Here is a 23,497-nt window from a genome sequence, read left to right on the forward strand (position 1 = left end):
CAGAAGAATGACTCATTCTTAATGTAATGCTTTCACCCCAATGACCTCTGACCTCAGGGTATGCATGACCTCTGACCTCTGTAGGAAGCGTGTGTAGGCTTGGCGGTAGGCGAACCCTGCTCTCCGCACTCTGACGTTCTCCAGCAGGCCCAGGTACGCCACCTGGTGTTGGCAGCGGGCATCGTCAAACAGCGCGGGAGACTTCATATCATTAGGCTTAATACAGCGCACATAGTACGGCTCCTGCAACACACAGAGTAGTGGAACAGTCATATGGGGGTCATATAGTGTACATAATGTAATATTGGTAGGTAGCCAGTAGTTAAGAGTGTTGGGGCAGTAACTGAAAGGTTGCTGGTTCGAATATCTGAACCAGCAAGGTGGAAAAAATCTACCGTTATACCATTGACATAATAGGTTTCTTCCTAGGTTTTGGCCTTTCTAGGGAGTTTTTCCTAGCCACCGTGCTTCTACACCTGCATTGCTTGCTGTTTGGGGGTTTTAGGCTGGGTTTCTGTAAAGCGCTTTGAGATATCAACTGATGTACGAAGGGCTATGTAAGTAAATTTGATTTGATTTGATTTGATTTGATTGCAAGGTAGTTATCCCCCAACAACAACTGCTCCCCAGATGTCAATTAAGGCAGACCCCCCCCCCCCCACACACACACACACCTCTCTGATTCAGAGGGGTTGGGTTAAATGTGGAAGACACATTGTCGTTGAAGGCATTCCGTTGTACAACTGACTAGGTATCTCCCCATAACAGTCATAATATGATATGTTATATTATACTCTACTCGGGACGGCGCACACTCACAAATAGACAAGTCCAAAAGCAATATAGTGTCAGACAGGAGAGAGACTAGTTGGCTCGGGTAGACAACTTTCTAGAGATCAGACTGTACTGTACTCAGAGGTGCATAACCATGCCATAGAAGACTCCATATGTCTTGTGAAATTATGCAGAAATACATCCCAAGCAACATCTATCTATTAGAATATCAATGCATCATTAAACTCTAGCTCTGCCAAACTCACAGTGACTGTGATACAGTGAGAAACTATTCAACTTTGAAAATGTCATATTATAATACTAAAGCTTTTAGTGCACAGACAGTGGTTATGACCCAAATTACACCCTATTTCCTATGTAGTGCACCACGTTGTACCAGAGCCCTATGGGAACAGGGGGCCATTTGGGAGGCAACCATTATCTGTTTTCTCTGTTTTTAAGTGTTCTGTTATTTGCCTGATTTTTGTATTTGTATTTATTATTCATCCCCATTTGCTGTTGCCAAGGCAGCAGCTTCTCTTCCTGGAATCCAAGCACATGAGTCAGGGAATCCAGGTCGACATAATGTCCAACACATCTTCAAAAGCTGAGCAATTAGGTCCTGCTTAGTTTACGTTCATCCATCCGTCATCACTTAGGTCATGCTTAGTTTACGTTCATCCATCCGTCATCACTTAGGTCATGCTTAGTTTACGTTCGTCCATCCGTCATCACTTAGGTCCTGCTTAGTTTACGTTCATCCATCCGTCACCACTTAGGTCATGCTTAGTTTACGTTCATCCATCCGTCATCAATTAGGTCATGCTTAGTTTACGTTCATCCATCCGTCATCAATTAGGTCATGCTTAGTTTACGTTCATCCATCCGTCATCACTTAGGTCCTGCTTAGTTTACGTTCATCCATCCGTCATCAATTAGGTCATGCTTAGTTTACTTTCATCCATCCGTCATCACTTAAGGCATGCTTAGTTTACGTTCGTCCATCCGTCATCAATTAGGTCCTGCTTAGTTTACGTTCATCCATCCGTCATCAATTAGGTCATGCTTAGTTTACGTTCATCCATCCGTCATCACTTAAGGCATGCTTAGTTTACGTTCGTCCATCCGTCATCAATTAGGTCATGCTTAGTTTACGTTCATCCATCCGTCATCAATTAGGTCATGCTTAGTTTACGTTCATCCATCCGTCATCACTTAGGTCCTGCTTAGTTTACGTTCATCCATCCGTCATCAATTAGGTCATGCTTAGTTTACGTTCATCCATCCGTCATCAATTAGGTCATGCTTAGTTTACGTTCGTCCATCCGTCATCACTTAGGTCCTGCTTAGTTTACGTTCATCCATCCGTCATCAATTAGGTCATGCTTAGTTTACGTTCGTCCATCCGTCATCACTTAGGTCATGCTTAGTTTACGTTCGTCCATCCGTCATCACTTAGGTCATGCTTAGTTTCCGTTCGTCCATCCGTCATCACTTAGGTCCTGCTTAGTTTACGTTCGTCCATCCGTCATCACTTAGGTCATGCTTAGTTTCCGTTCGTCCATCCGTCATCACTTAGGTCCTGCTTAGTTTACGTTCATCCATCCGTCATCAATTAGGTCCTGCTTAGTTTACGTTCATCCATCCGTCATCAAGTACCAGAGTACCCCCCCCAGGGTACCAGCCCAGTCCAGCCACACACAGACAGGCATCGCTACAAGAGCAGGACATCCCAAAAAACAGCAGAAAATGTCACAAAGTCTCAGTCAGGGACACACATGCTCTGTGTGTGCGTGTATGTATGTGTGTGTTGTGTTGCTTCCCTCTCTTCTACTGCTCTGAGCACTGACAGACAGACAGACAGACAGACAGACAGACAGACAGACAGACAGACAGACAGGGATTAATGCCAGACAGACAGGGATTAATGCCCTACCGAACTAACTCTAGCTCCCAACACAATGGGCACTTTATTATGTGGTCCCATTCACTTACACACACATTCTCTCTCCATCATAATCCCTGAAAGGTTGTCAGCATTTGACTGACCTCTCAAAAACAGACATTGTTTTATCTTGTCTGACACATAAACGTTATCCATATTTCTAGGAGCCGGTTGATTTGGCCAGCTGTTAGAGTCACAGGTGTGGCTAGTCCACAATGTCCGGAGAGAGAGAGGTAAAGCTCATATTATTATTTAGAACTAGGTCAATGAAAACCATGGAGAGTGATGGAGGAGGGTAAAAACACACGCAGACAAAGAATCGCCTCCGGTGGACTTGATGTTCCTTCCGTTGCCTAGCAACAAGGATATGTCTTCTTTCACCCGAAAAGTTTGGAGGAGAGTTTTTTTTTATTTCACCAAAATCCGATGGTGAAAGCCCAGAAGAACACCAAGTATCTCGCTACTGAAGAATTGCCCTTGTGTTTGTTTGGTTTATTTCAACCAGAAACCAACCATTGAGTAACCAAGCAGCACCAACCTTGCAGCTCAGTTTTTCCACTAGGGCCACAATGGAGTTCTTGAAGAGGGTGGCTGCTGTCAGGGGTCGCTTGGTGACCTCTGTGATGCTCAGCTGACCATCAGGCCACATCTCCTTCATCACAGGGTTGGAACTACAGCACGAGAGAACAGAGAGAGAGAGTGTGGGGGGTGGTGAGAGAGATGTGAAGAGATACATAGATACAGAGATATAGAGATGGAGGGAGGTTATCAGAACGAACACAGGCTCAAAATAGTGAAAAGGGGGTTTGAACAGCTGAACGAAAGACAGGAGAGAGTACTGAAAAAACAGGATTAAGTAGGAAGGAGAGGAGAGGAGAGGAGAGGAGAGGAGAGGAGAGGAGAGGAGAGGAGTTTCTAATTTTGTAAAGTGTGTGTGTGTGTGTGTGTGTGAACGAGGCACTGCATTTGACACCTGTTAAACATGAGCCTCTTGAAATCTTGGAAGAGGGGGTCCTTGTTCTTGTCCAAAAAGCCCTCGACGGAGTACCTGAAATAGATAGAGAGAGAGAGATGTAAGAGTGAGAGAAATGGAGTGAGAGAGAGAGCGCGAGCCAGAGAGATAGGGCCAGAGAGATAGAGCCAGAGAGATAGAACCAGAGAGATAGAGATAGAGCCAGAGAGAGCGCGAGCCAGAGAGATAGAGCCAGAGAGAGTGCGAGCCAGAGAGATAGAGCCAGAGAGATAGAGCCAGAGAGAGCGCGAGCCAGAGAGATAGAGCCAGAGAGATAGAGCCAGAGAGAGTGCGAGCCAGAGAGATAGAGCCAGAGAGATAGAGCCAAAGAGAGCGCGAGCCAGAGAGATAGAGCCAGAGAGATAGAGCCAGAGAGAGCGCGAGCCAGAGAGATAGAGCCAGAGAGAGCGCGAGCCAGAGAGATAGAGCCAGATTGATAGAGCCAGAGAGATAGAGCAAGAGAGATAGCGAGCCAGAGAGATAGAGCCAGAGAGATAGAGCCAGAGAGATAGAGCCAGAGAGATAGAGCCAGAGAGAGCGCGAGCCAGAGAAAGCGCGAGCCAGAGAGATAGAGCCAGAGAGATAGAGCCAGAGAGATAGAGCCAGGAGAGTGCGAGACAGATAGATAGAGCCAGAGAGATAGAGACAGAGAGATAGAGCCAGAGAGATAGAGCCAGAGCCAGAGAGATAGAGCCAGAGAGATAGAGCCAGAGAGATAGAGCCAGAGCGATAGAGCCAGAGAGGTAGAGCCAGAGAGATAGACCCAGAGAGATAGAGCCAGAGAGATAGAGCCAGAGAGATAGAGCCAGGAGAGTGCGAGCCAGAGAGATAGAGCCAGAGAGATAGAGCCAGAGCCAGAGAGATAGAGCCAGAGAGGTAGAGCCAGAGAGATAGAGCCAGAGAGATAGAGCCAGAGAGGTAGAGCCAGAGAGATAGAGCCAGAGAGATAGAGCCAGAGAGCGACAAAGGGAGGTAATAAAAACGGAAACAGGCTCAAATGTACTCGAGGCCCCTACAACAGAACTTACTGAAGTGGTGAGTTAAAAACACTACAGTACATGAGTCATGACACAACCATAAGTAACACAGAAACAGTACATGAGAGTGGCTATTGAAGAGGTCCTCATTAGTTATCATGTCCCCTCACCTAACGGTAGACTATGCCTGCGTCTCTATGTAGTGCACGACTACTGCCCCATAGTGCACTGCTTTTGACCAGAGCCCTAACACTGCCCCATAGGGATCTGGTCAGAAGTAGTGCACTAACACTGCCCCATTGGGATCTGGTCAAAAGTAGTGCACTAACACAGCCCCATAGGGCTCTGGTCAAAAGTAGTGCACTAACACTGCCCCATTGGGATCTGGTCAAAAGTAGTGCACTAACACTGCCCCATAGGGCTCTGGTCAAAAGTAGTGCACTAACACTGCCCCATAGGGCTCTGGTCAAAAGTAGTGCACTAACACTGCCCCATTGGGATCTGGTCAAAAGTAGTGCACTAACACAGCCCCATAGGGCTCTGGTCAAAAGTAGTGCACTAACACAGCCCCATAGGGCTCTGGTCAAAAGTAGTGCACTAACACTGCCCCATAGGGCTCTGGTCAATGTATACTACATTGCCAGCACCATCCTTTCTACACAGATGTAACACTTCTCTCTCAAATGAGTGAGGGAGACTTCAGGCACAAGCTTAGAATGATAGTCCCAGCACATAGTAGGATTGTAAACTTGGCAAACTGACACATTTCAAGGGCTTACATTTGAGAAACAGGAGAACATTGTGTTTTGACAGAGTGAGTTGAACCACGCATTACGATATTTGACACAACTGTGTGGGGACTAGTTAGGAATAAACTAACTTAAAATATGGATGCATGGCGCAACCTGATTACATAAAATGACATGCTGTTTCACTGGATTAGAGCCCCAGATGTGACAGGCTTAACCCTCAAACACACACACACGGCTCCGGCATGGTACTGTGCCTGTCTGTCTCTCCCTGTCTGTCACATCTGGACAGAGAGGCAGATGAAGTGTTAGTATGACAGATGTATTCCTGAGGCTGATGGAGGCTGATTTGCGTGTGTGTGTGTGTGTGTGTGTGTGTGTGTGTGTGTGTGTGTGTGTGTGTGTGTGTGTGTGTGTGTGTGTGTGTGTGTGTGTGTGTGTGTGTGTGTGTGTGTGTGTGTGTGTGTGTGTGTGTGTGTGTGTGTGTGTGTGTGTGTGTGTGTGTGTGTGTGTGTGTGTGTGTGTGTGTGTGTGTGTGTGGTGTGTGTGTGTGTGTGTGTGTGTGTGTGTGTGTGTGTTTGTGTGTATGTGTATGTGTACGTGTATGTGTATGTGTGTGTGTGTGTGTGTGCGTGTGTGTGTGTGTGTGTGTGTGTGTGTGTGTGTGTGTGTGTGTGTGTGTGTGTGTGTGTGTGTGTGTGTGTGTCTCAAAACCACCTAACCAGATTCCAGGAACCTCTCTAGAGAGAACACAGTGCTGGCGGCATGGCGTCACACAGTTGCTGCGGATTGGACGGTCCTACATTCATGCTGCGAACAGCTCGTTCCATCTCATCCCAAAGATGCCTCCTGCCTGTTAGCTTGCACCGTTCTTGCCATTCTCCTTTGACCTCTCTCATCAACTGACTGGGTGTTTTCTTGTTTGTCGCACCATTCTCGGTAAACCCTAGACATTGTCGTGGGAGGGACAAAGTAGGTCAGACCTGGGGGAGGGCACAGGATTGGGGGGGGGGGGTGACTGGAACATGGCAGGGTATATTTAGCATGAGTAGGAGGTGGGATGGGGAGGGGAGTGGGATGACAGATGGACGAAAGTAAACTAAGCATGACCTAATTGATGACAGATGGACGAAAGTAAACTAAGCATGACCTAATTGATGACAGATGGACGAGCGTAAACTAAGCATGACCTAATTGATGACAGATGGATGAACGTAAACTAAGCATGACCTAATTGATGACAGATGGACGAACGTAAACTAAGCATGACCTAATTGATGACAGATGGATGAACGTAAACTAAGCATGACCTAATTGATGACAGATGGACGAACGTAAACTAAGCATGACCTAATTGATGACTGTCACGAGAATTATGTTCTCGATGTTCATAACCCAATTCAATTAAACTACTCGGTCTGCAACCCAGAATTTGTAAGATACTGTTTGAATAAAACAGACAGAGGCCAAGCAAAATAGTCAAAATGTTTATTCACGAGAGCTCTGGTTCGTTGTACAAAACCATTCACTTTATACTAGCTCCTTACACACATACTTTCACACACAAACAGTAGGTATCCTAAGCACATACTGTCTCACTACCCAGCCGACAGAGATTAGGGAGACCTTGGGACCTTGAGACGTACTTCCTGTCCTCTCCCAAATCTCTAGTCAGGTCGACACCTAATTTTGCTCAGACAGTCATGTGTTTAAGATACTCTAAAGATATACCCTAATTCTGACTAAAACTACACTCACAGATATATAATTTCACTGACTACTCAATTTCATACAATTATATGGATTCAGGGTGGAGTATTCTAATCATTCATTTAAACATATGATGGATGGATGAACGTAAACTAAGCATGACCTAATTGTTGACGGATGGATGAACGTAAACTAAGCATGACCTAAGTGATGACGGATGGACGAAAGTAAACTAAGCATGACCTAAGTGATGACGGATGGACAAACGTAAACTAAGCATGACCTAAGTGATGACGGATGGACGAACGTAAACTAAGCAGGACCTAAGTGATGACGGATGGACGAACGTAAACTAAGCATGACCTAAGTGATGACGGATGGATGAACGTAAACTAAGCATGACCTAAGTGATGACGGATGGATAAACGTAAACTAAGCATGACCTAAGTGATGACGCATGGATGAACGTAAACTAAGCATGACCTAATTGATGACGGATGGATGAACGTAAACTAAGCATGACCTAATTGATGACGGATGGATGAACGTAAACTAAGCATGACCTAATTGATGACGGATGGATGAACGTAAACTAAGCATGACCTAATTGGTGACGGATGGATGAACGTAAACTAAGCACGACCTAATTGATGACGGATGGATGAACGTAAACTAAGCATGACCTAATTGGTGACGGATGGATGAACGTAAACTAAGCATGACCTAATTGATGACGGATGGACGAACGTAAACTAAGCATGACCTAAGTGATGACGGATGGACGAACGTAAACTAAGCATGACCTAATTGATGACGGATGGACGAACGTAAACTAAGCATGACCTAATTGATGACGGATGGATGAACGTAAACTAAGCATGACCTAAGTGATGACGGATGGACGAACGTAAACTAAGCATGACCTGATTCATGACGGATTTGTTGGACATTATGTCAACCTGGATTCCCTGACTCATTACTACTGGTCGAGGCTTAGCTACATGACTATTTCTGAGGGGAAATAGTCTTCTCTCTCCCTCCCTCTTTCCCTAAACTTGACAGCAAAATAGATCCTGCAGAACCACAGTGTCAGCCAATGGAAGACCCTGGTACTGGATAAACACACATTGTCAGCCAATGGAAGACCCTGGTACTGGATAAACACACAGTGTCAGCCAATGGAAGACCCTGGTACTGGATAAACACACATTGTCAGCCAATGGAAGACCCTGGTACTGGATAAACACACATTGTCAGCCAATGGAAGACCCTGGTACTGGATAAACACACATTGTCAGCCAATGGAAGACCCTGGTACTGGATAAACACACATTGTCAGCCAATGGAAGACCCTGGTACTGGATAAACACACATTGTCAGCCAATGGAAGACCCTGGTACTGGATAAACACACATTGTCAGCCAATGGAAGACCCTGGTACTGGATAAACACACATTGTCAGCCAATGGAAGACCCTGGTACTGGATAAACACACATTGTCAGCCAATGGAAGACCCTGGTACTGGATAAACACACATTGTCAGCCAATGGAAGACCCTGGTACTGGATAAACACACATTGTCAGCCAATGGAAGACCCTGGTACTGGATAAACACACATTGTCAGCCAATGGAAGACCCTGGTACTGGATAAACACACATGTCAGCCAATGGAAGACCCTGGTACTGGATAAACACACATTGTCAGCCAATGGAAGACCCTGGTACTGGATAAACACACATTGTCAGCCAATGGAAGACCCTGGTACTGGATAAACACACATTGTCAGCCAATGGAAGACCCTGGTACTGGATAAACACACATTGTCAGCCAATGGAAGACCCTGGTACTGGATAAACACACATTGTCAGCCAATGGAAGACCCTGGTACTGGATAAACACACATTGTCAGCCAATGGAAGACCCTGGTACTGGATAAACACACATTGTCAGCCAATGGAAGACCCTGGTACTGGATAAACACACATTGTCAGCCAATGGAAGACCCTGGTACTGTATAACAGTCTGGTCTACTCCCTCGTCTCTCCCTCCCTCCCTTCCCCTCTGTCTTCCTCAGAAAGACTATGTCCTGCTATTTCTAAAATTGAGGTCAGCACACTTTTTAAATTTAGGTCCTGAAATACTTATGCCAACAGTGGTAGCCAACGCACTAGGAACTGGTACTGGGTTGGCTACTTTTACCTATACTTACTCCCCTAGACTTTTCATCCAATCAACATTGATCTTGACCTATGACATGTGACCTTTCCTGTGTTTTCTGTGTCATCATAACCTTTCACCTGTTGAACCACCATGACAGCCTTAAATCCTCTGGGATGAAGGAGATTAGCAGTAAATGAGATTATAGTAAATGAGATTACAGTAAATGAGATTACGGTAAATGAGATTATAGTAAATTAGATTATGGTAAATGAGATTATAGTAATTGAGATTATGGTAAATGAGATTATGGTAAATGAGATTATAGTAATTGAGATTATAGTAAATGAGATTATGGTAAATGAGATTATAGTAATTGAGATTATAGTAAATGAGATTATGGTAAATGAGATTATAGTATTTGAGATTATAGTAAATGAGATTATAGTAAATTAGATTATGGTAAATGAGATTATAGTATTTGAGATTATAGTAAATGAGATTATAGTAAATTAGATTATGGTAAATGACATTATAGTATTTGAGATTATAGTAAATGAGATTATGGTAAATGACATTATAGTATTTGAGATTATAGTAAATGAATGAGGTAAAAGCATAGGTAAGAAAGCATGTGACTCACGTGACGTCTCCAGCGTAGTGGCGGATACGGAAATCTCTGTGGAACTCCATGGTCTTGTCTGAGGGCGTGAGCTAAAATGTAGATGACATCATCATAATTATCAGCGCCATCAACATCAATATTGTCATCATTATCATCGTCATTATCTTCGTCATGATCATTATCGTTATAATTATCTTCGAGATTAGCATCATTATCGTTGTCAGTATGATCATTATCAACCTCATTATCTTCATCATCATCATCAACATCATTCCCATCATTATCATAATCACAGTTACTCTGTAATATAGGCTGGCAGAGGGAGATACGATTATATCTTAAAGCCCTCGTACAGTCTTTATATTTAGACTTTTTAAATCAGTGTACGTCTAATGAATAACTGTGTTTATTTCATCAAAATAACTACAAAATATATTTGTATAATTTATTTCCCTGAGCCTCCTTTGGCCCTTGGAATGATCAGTCCAAACGTGTGGGTGTTATTCATATTCACAAATATGAATACATTTATACACACAGCCTTGATTGGTTGATAGGATGACATCATGAACTAAGCTCAAAGTTCCAACTCATCTGAACAGACTGAAATATGTTTTTTCAAACAGCTTTTACACAAAAAGAGCATTATCATAATTTTCACCATTTCGGAGTGTGGAAATATAATTAAAAACCGAATAGAAAATCTTGTTTTTCACTGCACTAGCCATTTAAATGACACCTCTCTCATACTGTATCTCTCACACAGATCTCTTCAACGAACACAGAAGGAAGAATTTTATAGTACAGTTGGCAGTATGTCGAGCATTTAGACCCACTACCATTGGATGTTACGGTGTGTCTCAGTGCTTTCAATAAACTCTCGCTGTCTGATGAAGGATAATGAAACTATAAGAGTACAAACAATAGGAAACCCCTGCTCTCTACTGAACATCCAGTGTAACTGCACTAACATCACTAATATCACACCAGTGGGGGTTAAAACCATTCTCTAACCAGCCATTAAGTCCTGATGGGGAGTTGCAGTATAATGACAGTAAACCAGCCATTGATCCTGATGGGAGAGTTGCAGTATAATGACAGTAAACCAGCCATTGATCCTGATGGGAGAGTTGAGGTATAATGACAGTAAACCAGCCATTGATCCTGATGGGAGAGTTGCAGTATAATGATGACAGTAAACCAGCCATTGATCCTGATGGGAGAGTTGCAGTATAATGATGACAGTAAACCAGCCATTGATCCTGATGGGAGAGTTGAGGTATAATGACAGTAAACCAGCCATTGATCCTGATGGGAGAGTTGAGGTATAATGACAGTAAACCAGCCATTGATCCTGATGGGAGAGTTGCAGTATAATGATGACAGTAAACCAGCCATTGATCCTGATGGGAGAGTTGAGGTATAATGACAGTAAACCAGCCATTGATCCTGATGGGAGAGTTGAGGTATAATGACAGTAAACCAGCCATTGATCCTGATGGGAGAGTTGCAGTATAATGATGACAATAAACTAGCCATTGATCCTGATGGGAGAGTTGCAGTATAATGACAGTAAACCAGCCATTAAGTCCTGATGGGAGAGTTGCAGTATAATGACAGTTAAACCAGCCATTAAGTCCTGATGGGAGAGTTGCAGTATAATGATAGTTAAACGAGAGAGACATCTTTTATTGAGGTAGATGAAGGATTCTGAACCTCTTAGCATGATTCAAGTTTTGGGGTTTTAGTGTAATTTGCAGAAGGGGTTACTCTTTGGTTAACACGATAGTTATACAGGGAGGGACACAGTGGTTATATAGGGAGGGACACAGTGGTTATATAGGGAGGGTCACGGTGGTTATATAGGGAGGGACACTGTGGTTATATAGGGAGGGACACGGTGGTTATATAGGGAGGGACACAGTGGTTAAATAGGGAGGGACACAGTGGTTATATAGGGAGGGACACGGTGGTTATATAGGGAGGGACACAGTGGTTATATAGGGACACAGTGGTTATATAGGGAGGGACACAGTGGTTATATAGGGAGGGACACAGTGGTTATATAGGGAGGGACACAGTGGTTATATAGGGAGGGACACGGTGGTTATATAGGGAGGGACACGGTGGTTATATAGGGACACGGTGGTTATATAGGGACACGGTGGTTATATAGGGAGGGACACGGTGGTTATATAGGGAGGGACACGGTGGTTATATAGGGACACGGTGGTTATATAGGGAGGGACACAGTGATTACATAGGGAGGGACACGGTGGTTATATAGGGAGGGACACGGTGGTAATATAGGGACACGGCGGTTATATAGGGAGGGACACGGTGGTTATATAGGGAGGGACACAGTGGTTATATAGGGAGAGACACAGTGGTTATATAGGGAGGGACACGGTGGTTATATAGGGAGGGACACGGTGGTTATATAGGGAGGGACACTGCGGTTATATCGGGACACTGCGGTTATATAGGGAGGGACACGGTGGTTATATAGGGAGGGACACGGTGGTTATATTGGGAGGGACACAGTGGTTATATAGGGAGGGACACAGTGGTTATATAGGGTGGGACACAGTGGTTATATAGGGAGGGACACAGTGGTTATATAGGGAGGGACACGGTGGTTATATAGGGAGGGACACAGTGGTTATATAGGGAGGTACACAGTGGTTATATAGGGTGGGACACAGTGGTTATATAGGGAGGGACACGGTGGTTATATAGGGAGGGACACAGTGGTTATATAGGGACACAGTGGTTATATAGGGACACGGTGGTTATATAGGTAGGGACACGGTGGTTATATAGGGAGGGACACAGTGGTTATATAGGGAGGGACACAGTGGTTATATAAGGAGGGACACGGTGGTTATATAGGGAGGGACACGGTGGTTATATAGGGAGGGACACGGTGGTTATATAGGGAGGGACACGGTGGTTATATAGGGAGGGACACAGTGGTTATATAGGGAGGGACACAGTGGTTATATAGGGACACAGTGGTTATATAGGGAGGGACACGGTGGTTAAATAGGGAGGGACACGGTGGTTATATAAGGAGGGACACGGTGGTTATATAGGGAGGGACACGGTGGTTATATAGGGAGGGACACGGTGGTTATATAGGGAGGGACACGGTGGTTATATAGGGAGGGACACAGTGGTTATATAGGGAGGGACACAGTGGTTATATAGGGAGGGACACGGTGGTTATATAGGGAGGGACACGGTGGTTATATAGGGAGGGACACGGTGGTAATATAGGGACACGGCGGTTATATAGGGAGGGACATGGTGGTTATATAGGGAGGGACACAGTGGTTATATAGGGAGAGACACAGTGGTTATATAGGGAGGGACACGGTGGTTATATAGGGAGGGACACTGCGGTTATATAGGGACACTGCGGTTATATAGGGAGGGACACGGTGGTTATATAGGGAGGGACACGGTGGTTATATTGGGAGGGACACAGTGGTTATATAGGGAGGGACACAGTGGTTATATAGGGTGGGACACAGTGGTTATATAGGGAGGGACACGGTGGTTAAATAGGGAGGGACACAGTGGTTATATAGGAAGGGACACAGTGGTTATATAGGGTGGGACACAGTGGTTATATAGGGAGGGACACGGTGGTTATATAGGGAGGGACACAGTGGTTATATAGGGACACAGTGGTTATATAGGGACACGGTGGTTATATAGGTAGGGACACGGTGGTTATATAGGGAGGGACACAGTGGTTATATAGGGAGGGACACAGTGGTTATATAGGGAGGGACACGGTGGTTATATAGGGAGGGACACTGTGGTTATATAGGGAGGGACACGGTGGTTATATAGGGAGGGACACAGTGGTTATTGAAGGGAGGGACACAGTGGTTATATAGGGACACAGTGGTTATATAGGGACACGGTGGTTATATAGGGAGGGACACGGTGGTTATATAGGGAGGGACACGGTGGTTATATAAGGAGGGACACAGTGGTTATATAGGGAGGGACACAGTGGTTCTATAGGGCCACAGTGGTTATATAGGGAGGGACACGGTGGTTATATAGGGACACAGCTATCGGAAAGAAAAGGAAAGATGGAGGTAGTTGTGTTAATTGTATGGCAAGGGAGAATAGAATGTAGTTTATTCTGTTTGAGGCAGTGCTGTTCTGACCCACCTTGCGAGAGGTGTAGTGGGGGTGTTGGCCCAGCTTAACATCCATACTCTCCAGGCAGACGGTGTCTGTCACCTTCCCCACAGAGAGACAGGCCTCGTCCAGCACAGAGATGATGCCTTTATGGGGCTGTTCCACCAGGTCCACGATGATCTGGTTGTTAAAGTAGTCAATCTGGGAACACATGGGGGGAGAGGAACTGTTAAATGTTTATGAATATTGCATGTGCTGGGTGGTGTGTTTGTGGAGTGTGTATGTTTGGAGAGAGAGGGGGTGGGGAGAGAGAGAACAGGGAGAGAAAGACTCTGTGTGTGTGTCAGTCCGTCTGTGTGTGTCAGGGCCCATGCGTTTGCTTGCTTGTGCGTGTACTCCACTCAATTGCTGCAAGATACCCTCTTTCCGGTACTCACATGCTGCCAGATGATACCCTCTCTCCGGTACTCACATGCTGCCAGATTATACCCTCTCTCCGGTACTCACATGCTGCCAGATTATACCCTCTCTCCGAACCTCACATAATTCCAGATGATACCCTCTCTCCGGTACTCACATGCTGCCAGATGATACCCTCTCTCCGGTACTCACATGCTGCCAGATTACACCCTCTCTCCGGTACTCACATGCTGCCAGATTATACCCTCTCTCCGGTACTCACATGCTGCCAGATGATACCCTCTCTCCGGTACTCACATGCTGCCAGATGATACCCTCTCAAAGGGTACTCACATGCTGCCAGATGATACCCTCACTCCGGTACTCACATGCTGCCAGATGATACCCTCTCTCCGGTACTCACATGCTGCCAGATGATACCCTGTCTCCGGTACTTACATGCTGCCAGATGATACCCTCACTCTGGTACTCACATGCCACCAGATGATACCCTCTCAAAGGGTACTCACATGCTGCCAGATTATACCCTCTCTCCGGTACTCACATGCTGCCAGATGATACCCTGTCTCCGGTACTCACATGCTGCCAGATGATACCCTCACTCCGGTACTCACATGCTGCCAGATGATACCCTCACTCCGGTACTCACATGCTGCCAGATGATACCCTCACGCCGGTACTCACATGCTGCCAGATGATACCCTCACTCCGGTACTCACATGCTGCCAGATGATACCCTCTCTCCGGTACTCACATGCTGCCAGATGATACCCTCTCAAAGGGTACTCACATGCTGCCAGATGATACCCTCACTCCGGTACTCACATGCTGCCAGATGATACCCTCTCTCCGGTACTCACATGCTGCCAGATGATACCCTGTCTCCGGTACTCACATGCTGCCAGATGATACCCTCACTCCGGTACTCACATGCCACCAGATGATACCCTCTCAAAGGGTACTCACATGCTGCCAGATTATACCCTCTCTCCGGTACTCACATGCTGCCAGATGATACCCTGTCTCCGGTACTCACATGCTGCCAGATGATACCCTCACTCCGGTACTCACATGCTGCCAGATGATACCCTCACTCCGGTACTCACATGCTGCCAGATGATACCCTCACTCCGGTACTCACATGCTGCCAGATGATACCCTCACTCCGGTACTCACATGCTGCCAGATGATACCCTCTCTCCGGTACTCACATGCTGCCAGATGATACCCTCTCTCCGGTACTCACATGCTGCCAGATGATACCCTCTCAAAGGGTACTCACATGCTGCCAGATGATACCCTCTCTCTTGTACTCGTCTTGTTCCTGGCAAAGGATCAGCTGGATGAAGAGCTGCTGCAGCTTCTCATTACAGTAGTTGATGCAGAACTGCTCAAAGCTGAACAACAACGACACACGAACACAGGTGTTAATATGACACAACCGATCATGTAGTCACAGCGTTTTGATGATATAATATATATCATACATTTCCTAAATGTATAAAATACACTTATTGATAGAAAGATACATCGATCTGTTCAAATACTGGAATAACTCACAAGATGGAGAAGGTACATAGATCAATACAGATACCGTTACTAACCTGTTGTTGTCGAAGATCTCAAAGCCGTAAATATCCAGCACTCCAATAACTGTGTTTTTCCCATGAAGCACTGGGTTGTAGTCTTTCACCTCAATAACAGCGTTGATACGGCCTACAATCCAACCAAATAGTCTCTCATAGAGAGCCTAAAAATACAGATAAAGAGAGAGAGAGACAGAGACACAGAGAGAGACAGAGGGAGAGAGACAGAGAGACACAGAAAGAGACAGAGAGAGACAGAGAGAGACAGAGAGAGAGAGAGACAGAGAGAGAGATTGAGAGAGAGACAGAGACACAGAGAGAGAGAGAGAAACAGAGAGCGAGAGGGAGAGAGAGACACAGAGAGAGAGAGAGAGACAGAGACACAGAGAGAGACACAGAGAGAGACACAGAGAGACAGGGAGAGAGAGACAGAGAGAGACAGACACAGACAGACAGACAGAGAGAGAGACAGAGAGAGAGAGAGAGATGTGACCCGAAATAACATGAGAAAAATATGTGAGAAGGCTGAGTTAGTACACACTACACAACAATGAGTCAACATTAGATGGGCCTTGTAGGTTTGAAGACAGATAGATAGTCTTGTATTGATGTGTCCAGCCCAGCACCTTGGTGAAAGCATCCCGGCCGAAGCAGGCCTCCTTTTCAGAATGTCCCTTCTCTATGACTTCTCCGCCCCCGGTGGCCACAGTCCGGTACAGTAGGCTCTTGGTCACGTTGTCTGGCTCTGTGCTGGTCAGCTCAGCGATGTGACTCACGTCCCCCATCCCCACCACCAGGACACTCTCTCTGTCTGTCTCAAACTGCAGGTTACCCTGGGGAGAGTCAGACATCTTGCTGTTATAACATGATGTGTCACACCATTAAACAAGAACAAGGGATATACTTGTAAAAAGTATTTTTATCGTGTAAGTTTCAGTTGCACTGCCTTTACCAAGGCAACTCCGTGGTGTATAACAAACTTTATTTAAATCTCTTATGTTAGTCATGCTAAGGTCTTGTAGTTGTATTGAACCATTCAGGTAACCTTTAGCTTGTATGACCAATAGGGAGTGTTGACCAACCAGGATGAGGATGGTCCCCAGGATTCTGTAGATGGAGTGAATCTCCTCCTCTGAGAAGCCAATCACGTTCAGGGCACTCAGCACTGCGTTGTGGCTGTACCGGTCGTTGTTGGACGTCTAGAGACAAAGAAAGAGAGATATCGTTGTTTACTCCCACACAGGCTGAAGGTGGGCTACCATAATGTAATCGTCATTAAGTAGAACCAGTAGATGGGGGGGGGGGGGGGGGGGGGGGTAATCACAGTGGCGACAGCTCCATCTCTGGTGTACACATAGTTGGCAGGATCATTGTGCAGGTGAAGGGACTTTAACATATCATCTGAGCCTCCCCGTAGTAACTGCGGAGACACACAACACACAGTGTAGAAAAAGATGGATGTAGCATGAATATTTATGAAGACAAACGCAGAAGAACTTTTCCAAACTCCATTATTTTCCCCGGATCAGATTCGGGCATCATTAAAGTCATCGTCACTTCTACTTATAACCGTGTTGTATGTAGTGTAATGACCAGTAAAACATTTACCTGATAGAAGGAGTGGAAGTTCCTCTCACCTCCATTCTGCTGCACCACCCTTGACTTACAGTAGGAACAGAGAAAAATGTGAACATACACACACACACACACACACACACACACACACACACACACACACACACACACACACACACACACACAGAGCGAGAGAGAGAGAGACCATTAGAGTTGAACTATAAACCATAACCTCAAATACAAGACAAGAGAACAGAGAAATATCGTGGGTTATTTCTGTTCAGTGAGAATGGATGAGTCCATCGTTCACACAGCCCCACAGTGTCAGATGGTGTGTTAGCTAGCTCAAAGAGAAGATAAATGCAGCGGTCATCATGGTGCCCCAGGTGAGCCATTCATTATCAGAATCAGAACTAACAGGGTGTAATTCACAGGAACATCTATTCATGGACTCACTCTCTCTCTCTCATGTCTCTGTTTCACCACCTTGATCAAACATTTATGTTTAAGTATGAAATGGAAAGTAGAAAGTGAATAACTTTTCAAAAGAAGTTCACAGAAACAGACACATACTGTATCAAGCGTATTCCTTGACTAAAAAACATGTTTAATCTCCACTGGAAGTGCTTTCTAGTCCAGGACAAGGCTTAATCTATGTCTGGTAAACTGGCCCTATAAATCTGCTTTTAAAGTAACTACCCAGTGTTACCAAATTTCCATGAAATATGACCTATAATTACTCACAATATGAGTGAAATAGTTTTCTTCCAGAACATTTAAATAAGGCATGTTAATGCAGCTTTGCTGTGTTAGAATGGTGTGGGTGTGTACCGGTCATTCAATTATTAATACGAATAGACCGCTGATTGGCCAGCACATCCTCATGTAGACCGCTGATTGGCCAGCCCATCCTCCTATAGACCGCTGATTGGCCAGCCCATCCTCATGTAGACCGCTGATTGGCCAGCCCATCCTCCTGTAGACCGCTGATTGGCCAGCTCATCCTCCTATAGACCGCTGATTGGCCAGCCCATCCTCATGTAGACCGCTGATTGGCCAGCCCATCCTCCTATAGACCGCTGATTGGCCAGCCCATCCTCATGTAGACCGCTGATTGGCCAGCTCATCCTCCTGTAGACCGCTGATTGGCCAGCTCATCCTCCTGTAGACCGCTGATTGGCCAGCTCATCCTCCTATAGACCACTGATTGGCCAGCTCATCCTCCTATAGACCGCTGATTGGCCAGCTCATCCTCCTATAGACCGCTGATTGGCCAGCTCATCCTCCTCTAGACCGCTGATTGGCCAGCTCATCGTCCTATAGACAGCTGATTTGCTTTTCTCTAATTTATGTTTTGGCCACAAATACGAGTATAGGATGAGTCAACAACAATATTTGGATGTGCTAACCCTTTACACTCAGGGGGAATTAGCCAAAATGGATATGGCCAAATGTAAATGTTTCTTAAAGAGAAAATATTAAAACGCATAAGCATAGTTGGACTGGAAAGGGTTTGGAGATTCTGGGAAAACTATTAGATCAAAGGAATCATGAGTGCATTCAGGTACGTGTTCCTCTGCAAATGTTCTTCACAATAAACAAACGTAGGCTCATTGTGTTCAGAACAACCCTACGTGATCTTGTAGCTGCACGTCTAACATAGTGATCATGAACATTGACACTGTATTGGACATGAGTTATATGACATGGAAATGTTAAGTGCATATTGGACTCAACGGGTGTTTGGCTTGCTTGTATGACATCAAAGCGGCATTTATTATAATCCTCAATATCTTATCTTTCAAAATACATAGTCCTCTTAATTTACGGCATTTCCCTCACTCACAACTAAAAGAAATTGCAAAAGTTGCCCAATTACCAGGAGGGATGAGGGGCAACTTCTTGTCGTGTGCAAAACGTCTGTCAGTCAAAACCCATACAGAGCTGTGAAGCGCAGAGCCTGAGCTTTGATGTCATTTATAGCATGTTACTGTACAGGCACTGAGCTCTGATGTCATTTATAGCATGTTACTGTACAGGCACTGTGTTCTAATTTATGCGCTTATCAGTGCCCAGATCTGGTATTTTCAAACCGTCTACGGGTTAACAGAATATTAACTTAAGCTGTCCAATCAAATCTCTTCTCCTAAGTCCCTTCCTTGACTCCAAGTCAAGGTCCAATCACTGTCTGTCTCTCACCATCCTGTCCAATCATGTTGTTCTCACCTTCTCCAGTAGGTAGTTGTTAATATGGCCGCCGGTAGGGTCGCCGTTGAAGTTGAAGTTGATGTCCATGTACTTCCCAAAGCGGCTGGAGTTGTCGTTGCGGTTGGTCTTGGCGTTACCGAAGGCCTCCAGCACACAGTTGGACTTCAGAAGAACATTCTTCACACTGTGTCACAGGGGAGAGTGTGGTCATCATGGATAACAGCAATAGCAGATGACAATGTGTCCCAAAGATTGAGAAGAGAGGAAGAGAAAGAGGTGAATAAGAAGTTCTTCCATTGTAAAACATTTTTATCTCGTCATCCAGAACAAAAATCATCTTCAGGCTATCACTAGAGGTTAATGATGAATTGGTTCTTCTCAAATCAAATTGTATTCGTCACATGCTTCGTAAATTACAGGTGTAGACTAACAGCGACATGCTTACTTACGAGCCCTTCCCAACAATGCAGAGAAAATATAAATATACCAAATAATAAATAACACAAGGAATAAATACACAATGAGTAACAATAACTTGACTATATTACACGGGGTACCAGTACTGAGTCAATGTGCAGGGGTACCAGTACTGAGTCAATGTGCAGGGGTACCAGTACTGAGTCAATGTGCAGGGGTACCAGTACTGAGTCAATGTGCAGGGGTACCAGTACTGAGTCAATGTGCAGGGGTACCAGTACTGAGTCAATGTGCAGGGGTACCAGTACTGAGTCAATGTGCAGGGGTACCAGTACTGAGTCAATGTGCAGGGGTACCAGTACTGAGTCGATATGCAGGGGTACCAGTACTGAGTCAATGTGCAGGGGTACCAGTACTGAGTCAATGTGCAGGGGTACCCGTACTGAGTCAATGTGCAGGGGTACCAGTACTGAGTCAATGTGCAGGGGTACCCGTACTGAGTCAATGTGCAGGGGTACCAGTACTGAGTCAATGTGCAGGGGTACCCGTACTGAGTCAATGTGCAGGGGTACCAGTACTGAGTCAATGTGCAGGGGTACCAGTACTGAGTCAATGTGCAGGGGTACCAGTACTGAGTCAATGTGCAGGGGTACCAGTACTGAGTCAATGTGCAGGGGTACCAGTACTGAGTCAATGTGCAGGGGTACCAGTACTGAGTCAATGTGCAGGGGTACCCGTACTGAGTCAATGTGCAGGGGTACCTGTACTGAGTCAATGTGCAGGGGTACCAGTACTGAGTCAATGTGCAGGGGTACCAGTACTGAGTCAATGTGCAGGGGTACCAGTACTGAGTCAATGTGCAGGGATACCAGTACTGAGTCAATGTGCAGGGGTACCAGTACTGAGTCAATGTGCAGGGGTACCAGTACTGAGTCAATGTGCAGGGGTACCAGTACTGAGTCAATGTGCAGGGGTACCAGTACCGAGTCAATGTGCAGGGGTACCAGTACCGAGTCAATGTGCAGGGGTACCCGTACCGAGTCAATGTGCAGGGGTACCCGTACCGAGTCAATGTGCAGGGGTACCCGTACCGAGTCAATGTGCAGGGGTACCCGTACCGAGTCAATGTGCAGGGGTACCAGTACTGAGTCAATGTGCAGGGGTACCAGTACCGAGTCAATGTGCAGGGGTACCAGTACCGAGTCAATGTGCAGGGGTACCAGTACCGAGTCAATGTGCAGGGGTACCCGTACCGAGTCAATGTGCAGGGGTACCAGTACCGAGTCAATGTGCAGGGGTACCAGTACCGAGTCAATGTGCAGGGGTACCAGTACCGAGTCAATGTGCAGGGGTACAAAGTAATTGAGGTAGATATGTACATTTAGGTAGGGGTAAAGTGACTAGGCAACAGGATAGATAATAGACAGTAACAGCAGTATACTGTAGGTAGGGGTAAAGGATAGATAATAGACAGTAACAGCAGTATACTGTAGGTAGGGGTAAAGGATAGATAACAGACAGTAACAGCAGTATACTGTAAGTAGGGGTAAAGTGACTAGGCAACAGGATAGATAATAAACAGCAGTTTTCAGTTAGGGATACAGTGTTTTCAACATAACTACCGTTTCCCCTGTAAAAAGGATGTGGGGATTCAGCTCAGGCAACTTTTTTCACCTGCTACGTTAGGTTAATGCAGATAGTCCATGTAGCTATTTGGTGAGCTATTTAGTAGTCTTATGGCTTGGGGGTAGAAGCTGTTCAGGGTCCTGTTGGTTACAGACTTGGTGCATTGGCACCATTTTTCCGTGCGGAAGCAGAGAGAACAGTCTATGACATGGATGGCTGGAGTCTTTGACAATTGTTAGGGCCCTCTGACACCGCCTGGTATAGAGGTCATGGATGGCAGGAAGCTTGACCCCGGTGATGTACTGGGCCGTACGCTCCACCCTCTGTAACGCCTTGCGGTCGGATGCCAAGCAGTTGCGATACCAAGCAGTGATGCAGTTGGTCAAGATAGTCTCAATATTTTTATTTTTTATTTTTTTTATTTAACCTTTATTTAACTAGGCAAGTAAGTTAAGAACAAATTCTCAATGGTGCAGCTGGGGAATTTTTTTTAGCATCTGATGGCCCATGCCAAATCTTTTCAGCCTCCTGAGGGGGAAGAGGCGCCATCTTGTCTTCTTCACGACTGTGTTAGTGTGTGTGTGGATCATGTTATTTCCTTAGTGATGTGGACACAGAGGAACTTGAAGCTCTCCACCCGCTCCACTACAGTCCCGTCGATGTGGATGGGGGCGTGGCTCTGCCCTCCGTTTCCTATAGTCCACGATCAGCTCCTTTGTCTTGCTGACATTGAGGGAGAGGTTGTTGTCCTGGCACCTCCTCCCTATTGGCTGTCTCTGACCTCCTCCCTATAGGCTGTCTCTGACCTCCTCCCTATTGGCTGTCTCTGACCTCCTCCCTATAGGCCTCCTCCCTATAGGCTGTCTCTAACATTCTGACATTGCCACTGATGCAGCATATGCTGTATGTCTTTCCAGAATCTCCACTCTAACCCAGTCAAATATACAGTGTTATTTAACAGGGAACAAAGGAGCCTCCTCAGAACCTTCTGAACCCAGTGACACCTCCTGGTTGACCTTTAACACGGATGACTCACCTCTCGACCTCTGCTCTCTGGCTGGGGTTGGTGATGGCTGCGATGTACTGCATGATGTACTTGCTAGCCTCCGTCTTTCCGGCGCCACTCTCACCTGGGACACACAGACAGCTCACAACATCTACATGTATGTAGCAGTTCATGTACATTACTAGCAGATTTTGCAACCAGATATAAATTAGTAGATATACAGTACCAGTCAAAAGTTTGGACACATCTACTCATTCAAGGGTTTTTCTTTATTTTGACTATTTTCTACATTGTAGAATAATAGTGAAGAAATCAAAACTAGGAAAAAAACACATATGGAATCATGTAGTAACCTAAAAAGTGTAAAACAAATCAAAATATATTTTATATTTGAGATTCTTCAAAGTTGCCACCCTTCGCCTTGACAGCACACTCTGGGCATTCTCTCAACCAGCTTCACCTGGAATGCTTTTCCAACAGTCTTGAAGGAGTTCCCACATATGTTGAGCACTTGTTGACTGCTTTTCCTTCACAATGCCGTCCAAC

The 23,497-nt window shown here is 45.5% G+C and overlaps 1 protein-coding gene across 1 annotated transcript in view; it reads right to left on the reverse strand.

The window, feature by feature from the left end:
- LOC139372764 (myosin IG) overlaps positions 1-23,497 on the reverse strand; it is an 86,347-nt gene that overhangs the window by 53,540 nt on the left and 9,310 nt on the right. The window contains exons 3-15 of the mRNA XM_071112564.1: positions 22,982-23,075; positions 19,921-20,086; positions 17,728-17,781; positions 17,444-17,539; positions 17,202-17,318; positions 16,746-16,952; positions 16,138-16,283; positions 15,816-15,930; positions 14,144-14,314; positions 9,971-10,041; positions 3,693-3,767; positions 3,258-3,390; positions 77-243 (exon numbers count right to left, since the gene is read on the reverse strand). Coding sequence (XP_070968665.1) covers positions 77-243; positions 3,258-3,390; positions 3,693-3,767; positions 9,971-10,041; positions 14,144-14,314; positions 15,816-15,930; positions 16,138-16,283; positions 16,746-16,952; positions 17,202-17,318; positions 17,444-17,539; positions 17,728-17,781; positions 19,921-20,086; positions 22,982-23,075 — 1,612 coding nt within the window. The remainder of the gene's footprint in view (positions 1-76; positions 244-3,257; positions 3,391-3,692; positions 3,768-9,970; positions 10,042-14,143; positions 14,315-15,815; positions 15,931-16,137; positions 16,284-16,745; positions 16,953-17,201; positions 17,319-17,443; positions 17,540-17,727; positions 17,782-19,920; positions 20,087-22,981; positions 23,076-23,497) is intronic.

The sequence above is a fragment of the Oncorhynchus clarkii genome, chromosome 18, assembly GCF_045791955.1.
Source record: "Oncorhynchus clarkii lewisi isolate Uvic-CL-2024 chromosome 18, UVic_Ocla_1.0, whole genome shotgun sequence".
Classification (NCBI taxonomy): Eukaryota; Metazoa; Chordata; class Actinopteri; order Salmoniformes; family Salmonidae; genus Oncorhynchus; species Oncorhynchus clarkii.